This window comes from Schistocerca americana, chromosome 1, assembly GCF_021461395.2.
Source record: "Schistocerca americana isolate TAMUIC-IGC-003095 chromosome 1, iqSchAmer2.1, whole genome shotgun sequence".
In the NCBI taxonomy this organism is placed as follows: Eukaryota; Metazoa; Arthropoda; class Insecta; order Orthoptera; family Acrididae; genus Schistocerca; species Schistocerca americana.
Window position 1 is genome coordinate 1,119,491,786 of NC_060119.1, and position 22,885 is coordinate 1,119,514,670.

At 41.0% G+C, this 22,885-nt stretch overlaps 1 protein-coding gene across 1 annotated transcript in view; it reads left to right on the forward strand.

The window, feature by feature from the left end:
- LOC124596812 (golgin subfamily A member 6-like protein 22) overlaps positions 1 to 22,885 on the forward strand; it is a 267,662-nt gene that overhangs the window by 39,377 nt on the left and 205,400 nt on the right. The window contains exons 4-5 of the mRNA XM_047135897.1: positions 15,908 to 16,070; positions 18,139 to 18,336. Coding sequence (XP_046991853.1) covers positions 15,908 to 16,070; positions 18,139 to 18,336 — 361 coding nt within the window. The remainder of the gene's footprint in view (positions 1 to 15,907; positions 16,071 to 18,138; positions 18,337 to 22,885) is intronic.

Sequence of the window (22,885 nt, forward strand, 5' to 3'; positions counted from 1 at the left end):
TGGGTTTATTGTTGTCTAGTATCACTGAAATAACCAGGTAAATCATCAGTGCAACAGTTACAAGCATGTAGTCCTTTTTGTCCGGTATACTATAGTAGTTCCATACTATATCACAAGACACATAACTACACTTGATCTTAAAAGTTTTACTAATGCTGTTCCCCTCTCTCCAAAGAGAAGTGAGGTTGTCCATTGTTATATCAATAAGTGCAAAGTACTATACTTTCCTGTTACAAGTGTTTTCAAAAATAAGTACAAACTACTATACTTTCCCCCGATTTAGGTTGCGACATGTTCAATGTGCCTGCCGTCATTGGCGATGATGTGACACAGACGAATAGCGAAATTCTGCAGACCCACTGAAGTTTTGGAACATCAATGCTGTTGATGACCTCCTGAATGGTAGTTTTCAGCTCATCAATGTTTTTATGGCTATTACTGAACACCTTGTCTTTAATATAGCCCCACAAAAAGGAATTATATGTATTCAAATCTGGAGAATATGGTGGCCAATCAAGGCCATTCCAGTGGCCTCTGGTACCTCAGAGCCAGAATGCGGTCACCAAAGCTCTCCTCCAGGACATCAAACACTCTCCTGTTTTGATGGGGTCGAGTTCCGTCTTGCATGAACCACATCTTGTTGAAATCATGGTCACTTTAGATAATGGGTATGAAATCACCTTCCAAAACCTTCATGTACTGTTTGGTAGTCACTGCGCCAACAAGGAATATCACACCAATTATTCCGTGATTGGATATTGTACATCACACAATCACTTGTTGAGGCTGAAGAGACTTCTTGATCACGAAATGCAGATTTTCAGTCCCCCAAATGCACCAGTTTTGCTTATTGATGAACGCACCAAAATGAAAGTGGGCTTCATTCCTAAACCAAACAATACTAATTCCCACCATGTCCCATGGCCAACCATGCAATTTGAATGTCCTGATGCAAATTGTTCAGAAATTATGACGATTTTATTTCATATAGCTCAGTAATTTGTCATCCTGTATAAAGGTTGAAATTTACTCATAAATTTCCACTTTTTTACCCTTTTTGTGACTCTGAACTAAAACTAAATCACCTGTCTTTTACTGCATGGATGCATCTTTCTCCCATCACTTTTTCCTTCTTTCAGCCTCTCTCATTGGCTTATTTACGAGTCTGGAGTCAATTTCTGTCAGTCTGTTTTCAACTTAGGTGAACTTCTCATTCATATTCATAACTGTAAGTAATTGGATAGATAAAAAAATCTACTCACCAAGCAGCGGCAGGAGAAAACACATAGAAAAAGGTTTGATGGTTTGCAAGCTTTCGGAGCCAGTGGACATTCCATAAGTCTACCCTGACTTGGGTTCTGGGTGACTTTTCTGAACTCTGTCCCTTTTCCTGAACCTCACCAGTCCTTTTCCTTCACCCCTCTTCCTTCCCCTTCAATCCTTCTGCCAGAAGAAGGAGCCACTGGCTCCAGAAGCTTGCAAACTGTGATACCTTTCTATATGTGTGTTCTCCTGCTGCTGCTCGGTGAGTAGATTTTTTATCTAAGCAATTATTTGTATTTTCAGAAACTGGTTATTATCGTTGATATGTGCATAACTGTATTATTTAAGTGAACCACTGTTGTGAAACTGACTTCATTAACTCTTCCATAGTCATGCTGTTGTTTATGTGGGCCATTGTATTGTCCCCAAACTGAAAAGATTTTGTGTTCATGTATCATCATAATGTAGCTTTACTGAACAATATCCCAAGGTAAATTGTTGTAATAAAAGCATGGATGTATGTATATTTGCTGTAATGACCAAGTTTTAACCACACTTGGCATGATACCAGAACATATGAATGTCACAGTGACCTGGTCGTTGTGAACTACTGTGCGTTCACTGAAGTCATTGTAATAAAATGTATCACTTTAATTTTTGTATTCCCGTGATCACACCACTGCACTTTGAAAACAAGCAGAAAAAAATCTGAACCCACCAAGTTATGGCATTTTGCATCCCATTGTGGACGGCTACAAAGCTGCTCGCTGTTTGGCGTCATGTGCCATTTTTTGGATCTGGTGCTAAGTGCTGCATCAGAGCAATTCATTGAACTGCAACCTCACAGACAGCTGACAACCTTCTATGCTCTGAACAACATGTTCATTGTGTGGGCTTTGGTTATCCATGTCTTGTTAGATGTAGCTGAAATTCTTGATTGTTGCTGGATAACTCAGTTGAAATTGTCAGTATAACCACTCTGAATATGTAAAGGAAAGTTGCTACTCACCATAAAATGGGTAAAAAAACACACACACACACACACACACACACACACACACACACACACACACACACAGTGTGGCTACAGTTGCCTGAGACTGCAGTTGTTTGTGTGTGTGTGTGTGTGTGTGTGTGTGTGTGTGTGTGTGTGTTTTTCTGTCGTCTATTTTTGTCGAAGGTCTTACTGGCCGAAAGCTTTATTTGTGACAGTCTTTCTGTTGTGCCTATCTGTGACCCAGCATCTCCGATATATGGTGAGTAACAACTTTCATTTTCATAATTGTTACATTCCATCCTGGATTTTCCATTCTTTGATTTTCACTCTGAAATTGTATTATTCGTTTTGGTTCACATTCCATCTTCACTGGATGTACGGCGTATTCTAATAATTTCATGGCTATTTAGTTGCTTAGCAACTGGATTCCAGTCATGTTGCTATAAGCAGATTTTTTCGTGAACAGAATTCAAGTGTATTAAAAAGTCAGCTTAAAAGCCTGTGTTACTCTCATTTACCGTATTTACTCGAATCTAAGCCGCACCTGAAAAATGAGATTCGAAATCAAGGAAAAAAATTTTCCCGAATCTAAGCCGCACCTGAAATTTGAGACTCGAAATTCAAGGGGAGAGAAAAGTTTTAGGCCGCACCTCCAAATCGAAACAAAGTTGGTCTATTGTAACATGAGACACAATTTAGGCTGAATGAATGACGATACAGCTACAGTAGTTTGGTTAGAGTCGTAAGCTTAGCAGTTAAGCTTTACCAGGTAGCCATTGCTATGCGTCAGACGCTCTGTCCGTATTTATACGGATACCCTTCCTTTTTCAAGTGCTTCGTCTGGTTTGAATCGGTTGCTTATTTTTCTTTGATCTGATAAGTGCCGTTCTCTTTGTTACAGGTGCTTACGTCACTATAAGCTGAAAATGCATTATTGTATTGTGTCATGCATTGTTTGTCGCATTCTGATAATGAGTGTTTACGACCTGCCGCCGCTCGCGGCATGGCTTGCTTTTGTGCGCGCTACCGCCACTTACAACAAAAAAAGAGAGGAATTGTCTCATTAGCGAAACAATGGCAAGAGACTGGTATTCGTTGTTACTTACACTGCTGCTTTCTTTGATAATGATCAACAAGAACCAAATAATAGACTGTGTATGATAGATGTTCTGAACGAGAGTTTAGCTAAAATTTTTCTCCGTTTGAAAATCTTTGCAGACGCCTCTCATGTACATTACATTCTGCACAGAAATTAGAGTCATCTTAGATTTAAAAATCTAGTCAATTGCCGTGCTTCATTTCTGATTGTATCACTATTAGGCATAAGAATAATACGAATATAAACATGACATGATATGTATATTCTTCCGCATTTGCTGTTGTCTCACACTAGTTTCGTAGGTTATTAGGCAGACAGGATTTACACGAGATAGCAGCAAACACGAAACAATACATGGCAAAATGTTTATATTCGTATTATGGTGAAGAGAATACTGCAAGTGATTCACAATTCATAAAAGTTCCTATTAGCAACCATCTCTTCTCACAGGTAGGAAAAAATTCAGAACGTAGAGTTGGCCATATTGACAAACATCCCAAACAGTCTTGCCAGTCGGAATTTCGTAGTACATTGAAATGCTGCTACATTCGAAGATGAATAATACGGAATCTGTATTTACTTCATTGGATAATGTAAGAAACTGCAGTGGTTGAAACTCGGGGCGGAGAAAAAAAGCTCGTCTTCCACCTTTTTTTTCTTTTTTTAATTTATTTTCTGACGCAGAGGTTTTGGCACCAGTGTTTATCTTTGTGGCTGCAAAGCATGTCTGTGTAGCGCTACATACATTCAAAGGCAGAAGTTATTTGTGGCGGCGCCTACCAACATTTTTCAGAACTTCCCCTTACTTTGCACTCGATTCTAAGCCGCAGGCGGTTTTTTTGATTACAAAAACTGGAAAAAAGTGCGGCTTAGATTCGAGTAAATACGGTAATGTGTTTAGCTTTGTCTGCCTTTGGCCATTCTGCTTCTTGATGTTTCAGCATGATACAGTTGTTTATCTTGGATACTGAGTAATTATGTCAATACTGCAAGTTACTCCTTTAAACTATTTCTTCTGGAAAGAAGAATGTATTCTTACACTAATTCAGTCTTGGCTAGTGAACAGCGGATTGTTGTAATAGTACTGCTGCTTTTGTGCCAAAATCTTCCATTCACATTGAATCTTACTATTCAGATTTTAGTTTGTTGTACCAGTATTGCTTCCAGTTCATCCCACACCAGGGTCACCACATGCGAAATTTCAGTTAATTTATGAAGAATTATATCATTGCTGGTCTTCTGTTCTGAGAAGTCTGTGAACCCCTGACTTGCTGATAATTGTTATTATGTCTGCAGAAGGATTCAGCTTCTAGCAAAACCAGGACTCATCAACTCAGATTTATGGGAAGGCTTTTATTGTGCCATTAATTACAATATGTGATCAGAGGTTAATCATCTAAGTACAACTCATTTTGAACAAACTCCAGTACTTCCAATTAAAAACAACAGTATCAGTATACACATTATTGTCATAATCTTCTGATTACTGGTATTCCTTAACCCCACAGTTTGCGCAGAAGATTCTTTGGTGCCTCCGATTGCTTTGCATGTAATGATGCCAAGTACAACTTTAATGCCCTTGGGATGGCACGGAGCCCTTGCAGAATACTTCAGACAAATAGGAGAACATACGAAACAAGACTTACTCCGTAATAAATCCTCTTACATAAGAATCTTACCCTCTAGGGGTAAGATAGATACTGCCTACAGGAAAATTAAAGAGACCTTTGGAGAAAAGAGAACCACTTGTATGAATATCAAGAGCTCAGATGGAAACCCAGTTCTAAGCAAAGAAGGGAAAGCAGAAAGGTGGAAGGAGTATATAGAGGGTCTATACAAGGGCAATGTACTTGAGGACAATATTATGGAAATGGAAGAGGATGTAGATGAAGATGAAATGGGAAATATGATACTGCGTGAAGAGTTTGACAGAGCACTGAAAGGCCTGAGTTGAAACAAGGCCCTGGGAGTAGACAACATTCCATTAGAACTACTGATAGCCTTGGGAGAGCCAGTCCTGACAAAACTCTACCATCTGGTGAGCAAGATGTATGAGACACGCGAAATAACCTCAGACTTCAAGAAGAATATAATAATTCCAATCCCAAAGAAAGCAGGTGTTGACAGATGTGAAAATTACCGAACTATCAGTTTAATAAGTCACAGATGCAAAATACTAATGCGAATTCTTTACAGACGAATGGAAAAACTGGTAGAAGCCGACCTCGGTGAAGATCAGTTTGGATTCCGTAGAAATATTGGAACACGTGAGGCAATACTGACCCTACGACTTATCTTAGAAGCTAGATTAAGGAAAGGCAAACCTACGTTTCTAGCATTTGTAGACTTAGAGAAAGCTTTTGACAATGTTGACTGGAATACTCTCTTTCAAATTTTGAAGGTGGCAGGGGTAAAACACAGGGAGCGAAAGGCTATTTACAATTTGTACAGAAACCAGATGGCAGTTGTAAGAGTCGAGGGACATGAAAGGGAAGCAGTGGTTGGGAACGGAGTGAGACAGGGTTGTAGCCTCTCCCCGATGTTATTCAATCTGTATATTGAGCAAGCAGTGAAGGAAACAAAAGAAAAATTCGGAGTAAGTATTAAAATCCATGGAGAAGAAATAAAAATTTTAAGGTTCGCCGATGATATTGTAATTCTCTCAGAGACAGGAAAGGGCTTAGAAGAACAGTTGAACGGAATGGATAGTGTCTTGAAAGGAGGATATAAGATGAACACCAACAAAAGCAAAACAAGGATAATGGAATGTAGTCGAATTAAATTGGGTGATGCTGTGGGAATTAGATTAGGAAATGAGACGCATGAAGTAGTAAATGAGTTTTGCTATTTGGGGAGCAAAATAACTGATGATGCTCGAAGTAGAGAGGATATAAAATGTAGACTGGCATTGACAAGGAAAGCGTTTCTGAAGAAGAGAAATTTGTTAACATCGAATATAGATTTAAGTGTCAGGAAGTCTTTTCTGAAAGTATTTGTATGGAGTGTAGCCACGTATGGAAGTGAAACATGGACGATAAATAGTTCAGACAAGAAGAGAATAGTAGCTTTCGAAATATGGTGCTACAGAAGAATGCTGAAGATTAGATGGGTAGATCACATAAATAATGAGGAGGTATTGAATAGAATTGGAGAGAAGAGAAATTTGTGGCACAACTTGACTAGAAGAAGGGATCAGTTGGTAGGGCATATTCTGAGGCATCAAGGGATCACCAATTTAGTATTGGAGGGCAGTGTGGAGGGTAAAAATCGCAGAGGGAAACCAAAAGATGAATACACTTAACAGATTCAGAAGGATGTAGGTTGCAGTAGATACTGGGAGATGAAGAACCTTGCACAGGATAGAGTAACATGGAGAGCTGCATCAAACCAGTCTCAGGACTGAAGACCACAACAACATAAGAATAACCCTTCTAAGTTCTTGATGATTTTTCTGGGTAAACAAATGAATAAATTTTCTGCAAATAAAGTTTGTTCATTTGCATTCAAAATCAGTACGAGATTTCACTCTCAGTCAACAAAATTATTTATTTACAAAAACTTTGGCCACAAAATTCTGGAAAATCTCATACCTTAACATCACACCACAGGAAGAACTTGTACCCAATGCTCCTAAAGACTACAAATTACAGCACTTTTGTCAATGTGCTGTGTGTCCTATCTAGTGGCTTTGTTACCAAATCACAGGTCACTTGGTATCTTACTTGATTTTTCATTGGACATGGTTGCTCAAAATGTGTTCTGCCCAGTATACTTTATGCACAAAATTTTTGTAGATTCTCTGTGTGATTGGTATACACTGCAAGGAAAAAAGTCCTGTGTGTGTGTGTGTGTGTGTGTGTGTGTGTGTGTGTGTGTGTGTGAAAAAAAAATGATCAATGTTTGTTCATTTTTGACCATAAACTCGCTGCCCCCCAATATTTGGCATCTCACTTCATTTTGAATTGTTATACAGTAGACTCAATTAGATTAACTTTTCACATCACTTATTCTGCTGGTTGCATACCTTGTAACTCCTGGAGCACTACTGATTACATTTGAAGATACGCAGCAGCCATGTTGTGCTGGTGGATCTAACTGCCATTCCATGTTCTCAGTGTTAGAAGTAAAGTGTGTTCACTTTTTTTTACAGGCTGTGGACTGTTGTTTATATCATTGGAACACTTTCAGATATGCTACTGACATGACCTGCAAACTCAGAAAGTGTTATTTCATTTATTACGGAATTTTACTGATTATTCCAACTCAATACCTGTCAATCAGCCATGGTGTCACAATGCAGACTTAGTAGAAACAATAAAGATTCAAATAAGGGAGATGCTGAGTCACAGATGCAGGGGATAGGCAAAACAATGTGAACACATGTACTTACTTGAGAATGGTTTATTAATGAGGGTCTGGACCCCAATTTGCCCATAATACAACTGTGACTCTTCTTGGAATACTGGTTCCGAAGTGTGTGCTCCAATACTGCCTATAAAGTTCGATAGTCCAGGAACTGTGCTGGCCAGGGAAGATGCTGCAGTTCAGTTGCCTGTTCCTCATACCACGATTATACTGTCCTGGCTGTCTGAATTGGTGCATTATCATCCTGAAATGTGGCACCATTGTTGGGAAACTACATTTCAATCATGGGGTGCACCTGATCACCAAAAATGTCCACATAATCTTTGCCTGTAACATAGCCTTTGCAAGAGGGGACCATGATATGGCTGCCCACACAATCACACTTCCACTTCCATTCTTAAACGTTGGGATCAAAGAATCAGGATTGTAGGCTTCTTTTGGTGTTCTCTAGATGTAAACCTGGCCCGATGTTGGGAGTAACGAAAACATTGACTCGTTGGACCATGTGACGTGTTTCCACTGATCAGCCATCCAAGATTTATGCTCCTGACATCATGTTTTATGCTTCTTTGTGTTGGTTGTCATCACTAATGGTTTTGGTATAGCAACTCATTGATGAATATTCACTTGATGGAGTTCTCAGCAGACAGTGCCAATAGATACGGTGTCTTGAAGATGGCTATTGAGCTCTGCAGTCACTTTAGCTGACGTAGTTTTGTGTTGTTTTGACACAATTCGTGTTAGCGTATGATGATCTCTGTCATTTAGTTTTAATTTTTTACACGGTGATGTCTTCCCATGTTTTGTGTAGGCTGTAACGACTATTGAAACAGTTGCTTGTGAAATATTCAATAAGTTGGCTGTCTTGGTTACTGATGCTCCAATCTGCCCTCTGTGGAACTCTGTTAGGTCTTTCATAGGCATGTCAACCTTAGCCTCTGAATGCAAATATAAAGTGTGCACTACTCATAAACAACCTGCACTGATGCTAGTCCATACTGAACACAAACAGTCCAGGGCAATACGTGCCTTACCTGTGTTGTTGACCGTCAGACACACCCATCCCATTACTACCACTGTTCACATTATTTTGTCCATCTTCTGTAGGCACAACAAAAAGACTGACACAAAATGAGCTTTCAGCTAACAAAGCCTTTGTCGAAAATAAACACTCACACAAATGCAGCTCACACACACATGGCCACAGTCTGTGGTAGCTAGAGCCAGACTACAAGCAGCAGCGCATGGTGAGAGAGGCAACTGAGTGAGGTTAAAGAGGAGGCTGGGCCGGAGAGGGTGAGACTAAGCAGGGTAGGAGTGGTGGACAGTAATGTGCTGTTAGTGGGAGAATGCAGGGATGAGGTGGAGAGTGGATAGGGCAGCTAGGTGCAGTCAGGAGGTTAGACAGAGGGCAGGGGGAGAGAGAGAGTGTGTAGCAGGAAAAAGAGAAATAAAAAGACTGGGTGCATTGGTGGAATAGAGGGCTGTGTAGCACTGGAATGGGAACAGCGATGGGGCTACATGAGTAAGGACAATGACTAACGAAGGTTGAGGCCAGAAATGTTAAGGGAACGTAGAATACATTGCAGGGAGTATTCCCACCTGTGAAGTTCAGAAAAGCTGGTGTTCATGGGAAGGATCCAGATCACATAGACTGTGAAGCAGTCATTGAATTGAAGAACATTGTGTTGGGCGGCCTGCTAAGGAACAGGGTGGTCCAGCTGTTTCTTGACCACAGTTTGTCAATGACCATTCACAAAGACAGGTAGCTTGTTGGTTGCCATGTATACACAGAATGCAGCACAGTGGTTGCAACTTAGCTTTTAGGTCAAATTACTGGTTCACAGGTAGCCCTACCTTTGATTGGATAGATGATGTATGTGACTGGAGCGGAGTAGATGGTGGTAGGAGGAAGTAAGGGACAGGTCTTGCATCTAGGCGTATTCCAGGGATATGAGCCATGAGACAAGGGGTTTGAGAGCAGAGGTTGTCTAGGGCCGGACGAGGATATTGTATAGGTTCGGTGGGCAGTGGAATACCACTGTTGGAGGGTGGGAAGGATAATGGGTAGGACATTTCTCATTTCAGGGCATGACAAGAGGGAGTAGGAATCCTGTTGGAGAATGTGGTTCAGTTGCTCCAGTCCTGGGTGGTACTGAGGCACGAGGTGAATGCTCCCCTGTGGCCAGATGGTTGGAGTTGGGATGTGGTGGGTGACTAGAGAGATAAGGCGCAGGACATCTGTTTTTGCTCAAAGGTTGGGAGTATAATTATGGTCCGTAAATGCATCAGTGAGACCATCAATATATTTTTGAGAGGGACCACTTATCACTACAGTTGCGACGGCCATGGGTGGCTAGGCTGTATGGAAGGGACTTCTTGGTATGGAATGGGTGGCAGCTGTCGAAGTGGAGGTATTTCTGGTGGTTGGTAGGTTTGATATGTACTGGGGTACTGATGTAGCCATCTTTGAGGTGGTGGTCAACATCAAGAAAGGTGTCTCGTTGGGTTGAGTAGGACTGGACAAAATGAATGGGGGGGAGAAGTTGTTGAGATTCTGGAGGAATGTGGGTAGGGTACCCTCACCCTCAATTCTGATCACGACGGTGTCATCAGTGAATATGAACCAGGTGAGGGGTTGGGATTGTGGTTGTTTACAAAGGATCCCTCTAGATGGCCCATGAATAGATTGGCACAGGATGGTGCCATGCATGTGTCCATAGCTGTGTCCCAGATTTCATTGTATGTAATGCTTTTAAAAGAGAAGTATGTGTGGATGAGGATACAGTTGGTCATGCCAACTAGGAAGGAGGTTGTTGGTTTGGAATCCATTGGGCTTTGGGAAAGGTAGTGTTCAGTAGCAGTTAGGCCATGGGTATTAGGGATGTTAGTGTAATGGGAGATGGCAGCAGTATGGACAAGCAGGGCATCCTGTGGTAAAGGAGGAACAGGAACTGTGGAGATCCCTGGGGGGGGGGGGGGGGGGGGGGGGGAATGGTTGGTATCTTTTTATAGGAGGGTAGGTTGTCAGTAATAGACTGAAGATGTTGGTCTACAACAGGAGACATCTTTCAGTGGGGGCACAGTAACTGGCCATAATGGTGTGTCCTGGGCAGTTGGGTTTATGGGCTTTAGGAAGAATGTAGAAGTTAGGAGTGTGCGGAATGGTAGGGGTGAGGGGAGAGATGGACTCTGGGGAGAGGTTCTGGGATGAGCCTATGGATTTGAAGAGAGGCTGGAGGTCCTGCTGGATTTCTGGTGTGGAGTCACTGTGGCAGGGTTTGTAGGTTGATGAATGTGACAGCTCAGCTGGCGGAGTCCTTCTGCAGGTAATCCTTGCAGTTCAAAACAGCATTGATGCAGCCTTCGTCAGCTGGTAGGATTAAGGTCAGAATCAATTTTTATTTGGTGGATTGCAGTTCTTTCTGTGGGTGCAAGATTAGCTTGCATTTTGAGTGATTTTGGGAATGATAGTGAGGCTAGGTTCAAGGTTAAGAAATTCGGGAAAGTTAGTAGGGGGTGATTTGTGGGGTATTGGGGGTGGAACACCGATGGATGGAGGAGCGAACTGAGTCAAGCAGGGTTCAACATTGGTCTTTGGTTGAATCTGATGTGTGAAAAATTGTTTCTGCTGTAGGGACCAGGAGAAGGAGAGAAGGTCTTGAACAAGTCCTGCATGATTGAATTTTTCAGTGGGGCAAAAGGTGAGGCCTTTGGAAAGGACGGATATTTCTGCAGGACTAGGGTTTTTGGGGGAAAGGTTCATGAAGTGTTTCAGGTCTGTTTAGGATCTGGATTTTTGTGTGGTGGTGGGAGGGAGTTTTGGATGGTGGGGTAAATGTTTAAGCGTATGAGACAGGGTTGTCAGCTATGAGGTTTGGACGTTGTTGCGGAGGTGGTGGACAGTGGTAGCCCAAGTGGGAGTAGGAAGTGAACTGGGTGGAGAGTTTTTTTCAGGTGGTGTGGTGTATGTTGCTCTAGTTCCTGGAGTGCAAGAGTTTCAGTATGTGTTATGGGATTAAGGAATTGGGGATTGCACAGCAGGAGAATTTTACAGATGGAGGGAAGGTATTGCAGTGAGGTTTGGTCTTCATATATCTGGTTTTCGGGACTATATTGGTGAAGGCTGAAGATTGGCAGAATCTGAACAGATGGAGATCATTGTGGACGGTAGGGTAACATGTGTAATTTGATGGTACGATCATTTGGAGGGGTTCCACGAGCCAAGCAACAACAGTATGTGGAACTGGGTTGTGGCTAGGAATAAGGAAACTTTTCTGCATTGACACAGATGGAAGGAGCAAGTATCCATGATGGTAGAAAAAAACGCGAAAAAATATGTAAATACATAGAATAATTTCTGAAAAAAAATCACAAAAATATACCCAAAAAATGAGAAAATCACGAAAACAGATGACATGAGGGGAGAAAAATGAAATGAAATCTGGGGGAATATGTCGATAGTGAAAGGCAAAAACTGACTGAAATTGGCGTTAAGTCACAATTAGATTGAAGAAAAAATATAATTTTTTTAAAATTTTTTTTTTATTTTTTTTTTTACTGTGGTTTGCCTGTCTGTGGGTGGATGAGTGTAAAGAAGGGGGATGGCATATGTGACTGGATCAGGGGAAATTAGTAGATACAAACTGGAATAGAGAGGAGAAGGAATGGGTGTGGGTTGGGGAGGGGTTGGTGGGATGAGATACAAGATTGTATGGCACAGGAAAAGTGTGAGAAATAACACATGAAAATATGGGAGATTGCCTTATCTCTCCAGTCACCCACCACCTCCCAAGTCCAACCATCTGGCCACAGGGGAGCATTCACCTCGTGCCTCAGTACCACCCAGGACTGGAGCAACTGAACCACATTCTCCACCAAGATTTCTACTACCTCTTGTCTTGCCCTGAAATGAGAAATGTCCTACCCATTATCCTTCCCACCCTCCAACAGTGGTATTCCACTGCCCACTGAACCTATACAATATGCTCATCCGGCCCTAGACAACCTCTGCTCCCAAACCCCTTGCCTCATGGCTCATATCCCTGGAATATGCCTAGATGCAAGACCTGTCCCATACATACTCCCACCACCATCTACTCTGCTCCAGTCACATACATCATCTATCCAATCAATGGTAGGGCTACCTGTAAACCAGTAATTTGACATAAAAGCTAAGTTGCAACCACTGTGCTGCATTCTGTGTATACATGGCAACCAACAAGCTACCTGTCTTTGTGAATGGTCACTGGCAAACTGTGGCCAAGAAACAGCTGGACCACCCTGTTCCTTAGCAGGCCGCCCAACACAATGTTCTTCAATTCAATGACTGCTTCACAGTCTATGTGTTTTGGATCCTTCCCATGAACACCAGCTTTTCTGAACTGCGCAGTTGGGAATACTTCCTGCAATGTATTCTACATTCCCTTAACATTTCTGGCCTCAACCTTCGTTAGTCATTGTCCTTACTCATGTAGCCCCATCGCTGTTCCCACTCCAGTGCTACATAGCCCTCTATTCCACCAATGCACCCAGTCTTTTTACTTCTCTTTTTCGTCCTACACTCTCTCTCTCTCTCTCTCTCTCTCTCTCTCTCTCTCTCTCTCTCTCTCCCACCCCCGATCTAACCTCCTGACTGCACGTAGTTGCCCTATCCGCTCTCCACCTCGTATGTGTGTGTGTGTGTGTGTGTGTGTGTTGTCTTTTTTTGACAAAGGCTTTGTTGTAATATTTCATGCTTTCCCGGCGATCTGTTGACATCTTGGATATTCGGGAATCCAGCCGGATGTTCCCGTCGTCCTCGCACGATATTTCAACAGCGTGCCCCGCTGTCTTCTGCAGGTGCTACCTGAGACTGGTCTTTGGGTTGATCGAGTCCAGTATTTATGCCTGGGAGGAGCTGGGCGTTCCCTAATCGGTCCGCGCCAAGTCGAGTGTTCCATCTGTGGTCTGCGCCTGCCAGACTCGGTTTCAACGGACCCCTCCAGTCGCGGATGTTCCGACTACCGTCGGCGCCCGTTTTGGCCGTCCTCAGTGGTTGTGGTTGCCATCTGCGGTGTGTCAGACCCGATCTGAGATGTTGGGTACTCTATCTCATGACTTTTACTATGATTTCCACTTCTGTTTCGTGCTGGGAGCTCCCTAATCGGTCCGCACCGCATCGTGTGGTCCGTCTTGAGGTCCGCGCATGCCAGACGTGGCTACATTGTCCCTCTCTGGTTGCCGGTGTTCCCTCCGCCGTCCGCGCCCGGCCTGGCTGTCTTCTATTTCTTGTGGAACCCCGGAGTGTCCTGCGTTGAGTTTTCACAAGCTCAAGTGCTGGATTCCAGGCAGTGCTGATTTGGTATCCCGAGTCACGATTGATTAGATTGTCTGTGACCTTAATCTCAGTGGCTTCTTTAATGACACTGTCCCAAAATCTTGAGGTCTGTGTCACAATCTTGGTGTCAATGGATTACAATGACACCAAGATTGTGACACAGATCTCAAGATTTTGGGACAGTGTCATTAAGGACCACAGATGGAACACTCGACTCGGCGCAGACTGCTTAGGGAACGCCCAGCTCCTCCCAGGCATAAATACTGGACTCGATCGACCCAAGGACCAGTCTCAGGTAGCACCTGAAGAAGACAGCGAGGCACGCTGTTGAAATATCGCGCGAGAACGACGCGAACATCTGGCTGGATTCCCGAATATCCAAGATGTCAAAGGCTTTGTTGTCTGAAAGCTCATTTTGTGACAGTATTTTTGTTGTACTTATCTGTGACTCAGCATCTCCACCATATGGTGAGTAGCAACTATCCTTTTCATAAATTATTACATTCCATCCTGGATTTTCCATCGTTTGAAAGATTCAAATAATTGTTAAGTACTCAACAGTTTCCTGTGAGAAGTACTCAACAGTTTCTCCGAAAAATCAAGAAACAAGTTTATTATTGTAAACACAGAGCCTTAATTGGTCATAGAAAGCTGAAAAGATAAAATCATTATTATCACCAAGTATAACAGAAACTAAAAATATATGACATTATAGTAACCATGCTTATATTAAATCATTATGATCTGAACATGATGAATGTCACTATTAACGTTTATGATCAATATACTTATAATATTTTAACACATTTTTCTGTAAGTATGTTATGTAGGTATTGTCAGACAGAGTCAACAAATTTCATAGTTATCTTGGTATTTAAATACTGAGAAATGAAATTTGTAACCATTTTTGGTCATATAAACCCTAACAGAACAGCAGCATTAAAGAATCAAACTCCTATATACAAAAGAGCTTGAAACTTCTGTTCACTTTACACATGAGCTAAAGGCATTAGATATTTAATGTTATTCACGTAAATGAGAATAAGTTTACAAATGGTTTGAAGTTATGTTTAAGGTTAGTTGGAAGTTGCTAAGTGCTCTCATTATCAAGCACTGGAAGCATAGTGTGGGTAATTTGTGCTCTGTTTAAAGAAAAACCTAGTTTCTTATGTTTCGTTCAGTTACATAATTTTGCAGGTACATTCAGTGGTATATGTGGCTGCTGTCTGCAAAATGTGTTGCAAATAGAATAGCAGAAAAGAAGTAATAACTTAAAACATCATGTGTGATACTGCAGTTTACTGTATGAACACCAAAAATGTAGTAAGCAATAAACGTCTCTCCTTTCATCATTTTGTGGAGGATGTCACTTTCATCACTTTTTGGAGGATGTCAGTGAGAAAAAGTTTCATAAAGGTTTGAAATTATTTGTAAAGTTTGTTACAAGTCACAAAATGCCGTTAATCTCAAATACTGGATGAATATAGCCTGAGCAGTCACATATGGTCATTTACACTGCTTCAAGACATATGTACAGTTACTATCTGTAATACTTGTCTTGCTGTGTTAAACCTTTAACATAATATTATGCCCGTTAATAAATAGATTATGAAAGCATTTTAAATTCAGTCAGTAATTGTGCGATATTTTGAAAATCAAATTTTTGTTAACTCTGAAAACAGTTAGGTTGGCAACCTGAAACTGGAATGGTGCACTAGGAATTGGGTTAGTCATTTAGTAATATCTTCAGTGGTTCATACACTTTAGCTGTCACTATTAATTGTTAGTAATGTAAAGACTCTAGTGTGCAAAAATGTGATGGAGACAATTTCCACTTGCATCTATAAAAATCTTACATTTTCAGGGTGAGATGTTTCATCTGTATGATGCCATGGTTAAACTTAGAGAAGAAATGATAACTGCTGGAGTGAAAGATGTTGAAATTCCTGAACAGCCAAAAATTGTGGATGTAGGACCCCTGGGAGGAGGTGAAGATCTCAGTTCTGCTCACAAGAGAATTGCTCATGGTATGCCTAACATATTTTGAGACTTTACTGTATGTTTCATATACCACTATGATAACAGAGTGGGCTGTTGTGAATTGAGAATGATTTATGTGCTTTTCATGTGTCAGCTCTTTTTCATAAGTAGCAAGCATGCTAATAGAAATAGGAAACTACCCTATAGTTAGAGAATGATATCAAATACAAAGTGGCATAAGAGTAGAAGAGGCATAACAAACAAGTTTCAGAGTGAATAAAGAAAGAGGGGCCAAATTGTTCTGGAAGAGAACAAAAATTGTTGGATGAAAAATAAATGCCTTAGGTTTATGATGTGTAGAGTGATGAAAATGTGCCTCAAAGCAAGTGCACTATGTAGTTTTTTACACAAGAGAAAATGTTCTCATTATTCCTTCAACCAACATTATAAGGAAGGTGTCAGACTTGGTCTCTGAGCCTGATATGAGCGTACCTTCGTTCAGAGAGGAATTTTTATTGGATCATTATTGTTAATGTTATGATACCTACCAATTTTTGGAACAGTCTATCTGATTTGTAATAATTATGGAAATTGCAGCATTCCACCAGAACAGCATATCTTTTTTGCACATGTGGCTAATGCTGCTTATTAACAGTATTTTATATTGGGTGCATTTGTTATCATTCCCAGTTAATTTGTGTGTGTTGCACACATCATTAAGTTGCAGTATCCATTTACTTAGCAAGTCCTGTAGCCAACATGTCAAGGAAAAAATGCAAATTATACCCAGTTGTCAGATTGGAGCATACCCAGGCTTTAATATTAATTTGAAAAATAATGCTAAGCGGACTGCACATTAGAAAACTAAGGGAATGAGACACATTGTGTTTCCATGATTACTTTTTTACAGTTTTATTTATTCACACCTGTATACTACATATCTTTCTCTGTAAGTTCGCATTCATAGCTATCAAATGTGATCTACTTATCAGTCCTGGACATGCTTACATTAAAACACACATATGCACACACACAAGCTGTAGGTACACCCGATAAATTATATCTGCATGAGACCAATAAAGTCTCTGAAATTTAACATTTCATTTGTATATGTTTGATGCTGAGGTGCTATTCCAGAACATGGAGAGCCTTGTCAGTTCTGGTCGTTTGTAAGGGGGAATTTAAAGTAGACTGGGGCAGCTGTGAGAATTTGGATCAAGGAGGAAAGCATGCCAGGGTAATCCGTGCAGTTGTGCAAACCACTGTGCTGAGATGGCTTAGTGGCTAGTCTACGTGCCTAGTAAGCAGGAGAACTTGTTTGATTCCCAGCCTTGGTAGAAATTTTCACTTGCAGTTGTGCAAACCATTGTGCTGAGATGGCTTAGTGGCTAGTCGACCTGCCTAGTAAGCAGGAGACCTTGTTTGATTCCCAGCCTTGGTAGAAATTTTCACTTGCTGCTTCCATCTGTATATATAAAATCATATCTGTACAAGATCAGTAAACTCTCTAAAATGTGTCATTTCATTTGTATAACTTTCACTAATGTTGATGAAAAAGTGATTATTTATGGGGTATCTGCTCACTGTTGGCAGATGTTGACAGTAAATCTTGCCAACCAGTGAGACATAGTATTAGATAATTACTAGGAAGAGAGAACTGTAGCTAATTCAGAGGAAAAAGTCAAGAGTTAAAATTACTTTATGGCATTATTAAAAACTGTAATGTTTTATAATGACATAAACATATATCAAAGGAGGTGTTAGGAGCCGGGAGTCAAACTTGACCATATATAAGAGTGCAACACCAGTTATACCTCAGTCACAGGTGTGAGTACATGTTAAGACTGCTACTTGGGTCACCAGAAGATGGTGAGTAGGTCAGTTGTCAAGATATCTTACACAAAAACTAAATTTTCAGATTTCGCCTAAAGTCTTAAAACATACCATTCACATTTATGTATCTTGGTGAAATCTGATACGTATGGTTTTGTTATGCTGTATTTACAGAAAATATGTTGATACTTATAAACAAATATCTGTCATTCTGATTGCAGAATTTCATGATTAAATATGTCATGTTTTGATGCAATAGTATGACTGTCATTTACTTTTCAGCCACAGGAAATAAATCTGCATACCTCTCGGCATTGGAAGAAAAGCTGAACAGTGTTTCGTTTTGGTGTTTTGACTTATGCCAGAAGGCTGTTGCGGTAAACAATAGTGTTCTTACAGAACTTGGTCATATGGGGCGTGACAAGTTGAAAGTGTCTGATAGTGAAATGCATAAAACAATTGAAGGTTTGAAGAAGGAAAGTGAGTATAAAGCTGTTAAACCTTTCTGCTTGCTGTTATTCAAAATTCATTTACAAAACATAATAATTTTAATTGAATTAACTGTGGGTTCTTGGTGAAACATTGTAAATTAACTAAGCAAACACTGTTCTTGTCTTTTCTCACAAATTTTATTATGGTTCCAGCATAACCTAGGTTTTGGGTTATAAGCCTATTTTCAAGTACATTCAGATTCTTTACTCACCATTGACCACCTGAGGTGGAATAGGCAATTTACATGGATATCATATAACACTTTCCTTGAATAGTACCTTAAAGCTAAATGAGCATTGCAAATAGTGCCCATAGAAGATAACATACACCATAGCATAAGATAAATACATTCAGTGACATCACATAATGAAATCCTTAAAAATTAATGTCAACTGGTTTTATATTCATAAATTCTGTTATATTGTAAAAAGGATTGATTAGTAACCAGTTTAGTAGCTTGCTCCTGAAGCTACTTATATGAGCCGACCGAGAAGAAAATGGAAGTTTATTAAATATTTTTAGACTATTGATTAGCTGGGAATTTCCTGTTCTTTGTCAGCCTAAGTATGTCTAATTTTGTTTTGCCTCTGGTATTATGGTGGTGTACGTTTTCCCTCATTTCGAAATCTGCTATATTGTTTTTTGCATACAATGCTGAGGCGTATATATAAAGATTAATAACTGTTAATATTTTCAGCTGAATGAACAGTGGCCGGCAGTGCTCTGATCTACCAGAATTGCTCATTGCCTGTATCACTTTCTTCTGAATTTTCAGAACTTCAGTGATGTGAAGAGAGTGTCCCCATATCAGCAGTCCATACTCTATATGTGACTGAAAGAGTCCAAAATAAATAACTCGTAAATATTCTTTTGTCACCAGGCTTCTCAGTTTCCACATAAATATGTAACTTGATCAATTTTGTGCAGGTATGGTTGATGTGTGTTTCCCACGTTAACTTAGAGTCTACATGAATTCCTAGAATTTTAACTGCTTTCATCTCTACCTCTTTTGACAATCCTAGTATAATCTGTTGGTTTTTATCGGGATTGCAAAGCAGTGTATTTGATGAGAACCAATTTAGTGCTGCTTCCAGGCCATCTTGCATTATATCTTGCAGAACTGATATGTTCTCATGCTGAGCAAGCAAAGTTGTGTCATCAGCGCAACAAATAACAGTATTGGGGATGCAATGTGGTAAATCATTGACTGCAATTATAAAAAAGAAGGGCCCAAGGACAGAACCTTGTGGGATGCCTGTCTTAATTTCTAGCAGTTGTGAGTCTTTGTTTCTGACAGAGGCAAACTGCTTCCTATTGTTTAGGTATGATTCAATTACTGCCAATGCAGAGTCATGTACGCCATGGAATTTGAGTTTAGCAAGTAAGATATTGTGAGATATGCAGTCAAATGCCTTACTTAAATCACATAAAAGAAGTGAGGCTTTATTTTTATTATCGAAGGCTGTTATTACTTCATTCACAATTGAAAGAACAGCAGTGGTGGTATTTCTTCCCGTGCGGAAGCCAAATTGACTGTTAGAGAGTAATTTATGCGACTCAAAGTAGTAGTTTAGTTGGTTATAAATAAGAGATTCAAATATTTTCGAGAAAATGGGAACTGTTGAAACTGGTCGGTAATTTTTTAGATCATGTTTGTCCCCTTTTTTATACACTGGGATAACTTTCGATACTTTTAGAGTTGTAGGATAGACTCCAAACTCTAGCTACCTATTAAACAGAAAGACCAATGGTTCGCTAATTATATGCACTATTTTTTTAATTATGTAATTGGACAACCAAGAGTAGTCCATGCTCTTGGAGTTTGAGAACTTTGCCACTACCTTAGTAATCTCAGTGAGTGCGATTGTCCTCCATTTAAAGGTATTGTTTGTAGGTTGTTGTTGCTTAAGTAGATCACTTGCATTAGTGTTCGTTGTTTCAATTTTTTTCCTAATATCACTTACAGAGTCCATGAAAAAATGATTAACTTTATCCGGGTCAAGAACTATGCTATGTTCATCATTCCTGCAATGCTCTTGTGCAACAACATTCCATGCAGCTTTGCACTTATTAGGAGCCCCTTCAATGTATCTTTCATATGCTGTTCTTTTTGCCATTCGAAGCTTAGTTCTGTAGGTTCTCTTACATTCAAGATATGCTTTGTACAGCTCATCTTTCTGTTCCGTTCCATATTTAAGAGAATTTTTATACATGTGGTACAACGATAACATATTTTCCCTCATATTGGTAAGTTCATGTGTGTACCACTTAATGTTTTTCTTTATAGGTTGGCTTTTATGATTGATTTTTATAAGAGGAGAACAAGAATACCACAAATCTAAATAAATTTTAATGAAGTTCTGAAAAGCAGTGTCAGTTTTATTTATTCCCACTTGACAGTTATATACCGCATTTACTCAAATCTAAAAGCCGCACTCGAATCTAAGCCGCACCTGAAAAATGAGACTCAAAATCAAGGGGGGAAAAAAAAAATCCCGAATCTAAGCCGCATTTGAAATTTGAGACTCGAAATTCAAGGGGAGAGAAAAGTTTTAGACCGCCTCTCCAAATAGAAACAAAGTTGGTCCATTGTAACATGAGACACAATTGAGGTCGAATGGATGAAGATACAGCTACAGTAGTTTGGTTCGAGTCGTAAGCTTAACAATTAAGCTTTACCAAGTAGCCATTGCTATGTGTCAGGTGCTCCGTCCGTATTTATACGAGTACCCTTCCTTTTTCACATGCTTCGTCTGGTTTGAATCAATTGCTTATTTTGCTTTGATCTGATAAGTGTCGTTCTCTTTGTTATAGGTGTTTATGTCTCTCTAAGCTGAAAATGCATTATTGTACTGTGTCATGCATTGTTTGTCGCATTCTGATAATGAGTGTTTATGACCTGTCGCGGCTCACGGCATGGCTTGCTTTTGTGCGCACTGCCGCCACTTACAATAAAAAAAAGAGAGGAATTGTCTCATAAGCGAAACAACAGCAAGAGACTGCTATTTGTTTTTACTTACACTGCTGCTTTCTTTGATAATGATCAACAAGAACCAAATAATAGATTGCATATGATAGAATTTATTCCAAACGAAAGTTAAGCAAAAAAATTTTCTCCGTTTGAAAATCTTTGCAGACGCCTCTTTAGTACGTTACATTCTGCACAGAAATTAGTCATCTTAGATTCGAGCTTCATTTCTGGCTGTATCACTATTCAGCTTAAGAATAACACGAATATAAACATGACATTATTTGTATATTCTTCCGTGTTTGCTGTTGTCTCACTCTAGTTTCGTAGTTTCTTAGGCAGACAGGAGTTAAATGAGGTAGCAGCAATCACGAAAGAATACATGGCATAATGTTTACATTCTTCTACTTTTTCTTTTAATTTATTTACTGACGCATAGGTTTTGGTGCCAGTACTGCTACATACACTCCTGGAAATGGAAAAAAGAACACATTGACACCGGTGTGTCAGACCCACCATACTTGCTCCGGACACTGCGAGAGGGCTGTACAAGCAATGATCACACGCACGGCACAGCGGACACACCAGGAACCGCGGTGATGGCCGTCGAATGGTGCTAGCTGCGCAGCATTTGTGCACCGCCGCCGTCAGTGTCAGCCAGTTTGCCGTGGCATACGGAGCTCCATCGCAGTCCTTAACACTGGTAGCATGCCGCGACAGCGTGGACGTGAACCGTATGTGCAGTTGACGGACTTTGAGCGAGGGCGTATAGTGGGCATGCGGGAGGCCGGGTGGACGTACCGCCGAATTGCTCAACACGTGGGGCGTGAGGTCTCCACAGTACATCGATGTTGTCGCCAGTGGTCGGCGGAAGGTGCACGTGCCCGTCGACCTGGGACCGGACCGCAGCGACGCACGGATGCACGCCAAGACCGTAGGATCCTACGCAGTGCCGTAGGGGACCGCACCGCCACTTCCCAGCAAATTAGGGACACTGTTGCTACTGGGGTATCGGCGAGGACCATTTGCAACCGTCTCCATGAAGCTGGGCTACGGTCCCGCACACCGTTAGGCCGTCTTCCGCTCACGCCCCAACATCGTGCAGCCCGCCTCCAGTGGTGTCGCGACACGCGTGAATGGAGGGACGAATGGAGACGTGTCGTCTTCAGCGATGAGAGTCGCTTCTGCCTTGGTGCCAATGATGGTCGTATGCGTGTTTGGCGCCGTGCAGGTGAGCGCCACAATCAGGACTGCATACGACCGAGGCACACAGGGCCAACACCCGGCATCATGGTGTGGGGAGCGATCTCCTACACTGGCCGTACACCACTGGTGATCGTCGAGGGGACACTGAATAGTGCACGGTACATCCAAACCGTCATCGAACCCATCGTTCCACCATTCCTAGACCGGCAAGGGAACTTGCTGTTCCAACAGGACAATGCACGTCCGCATGTATCCCGTGCCACCCAACGTGCTCTAGAAGGTGTAAGTCAACTACCCTGGCCAGCAAGATCTCCGGATCTGTCCCCCATTGAGCATGTTTGTGACTGGATGAAGCGTCGTCTC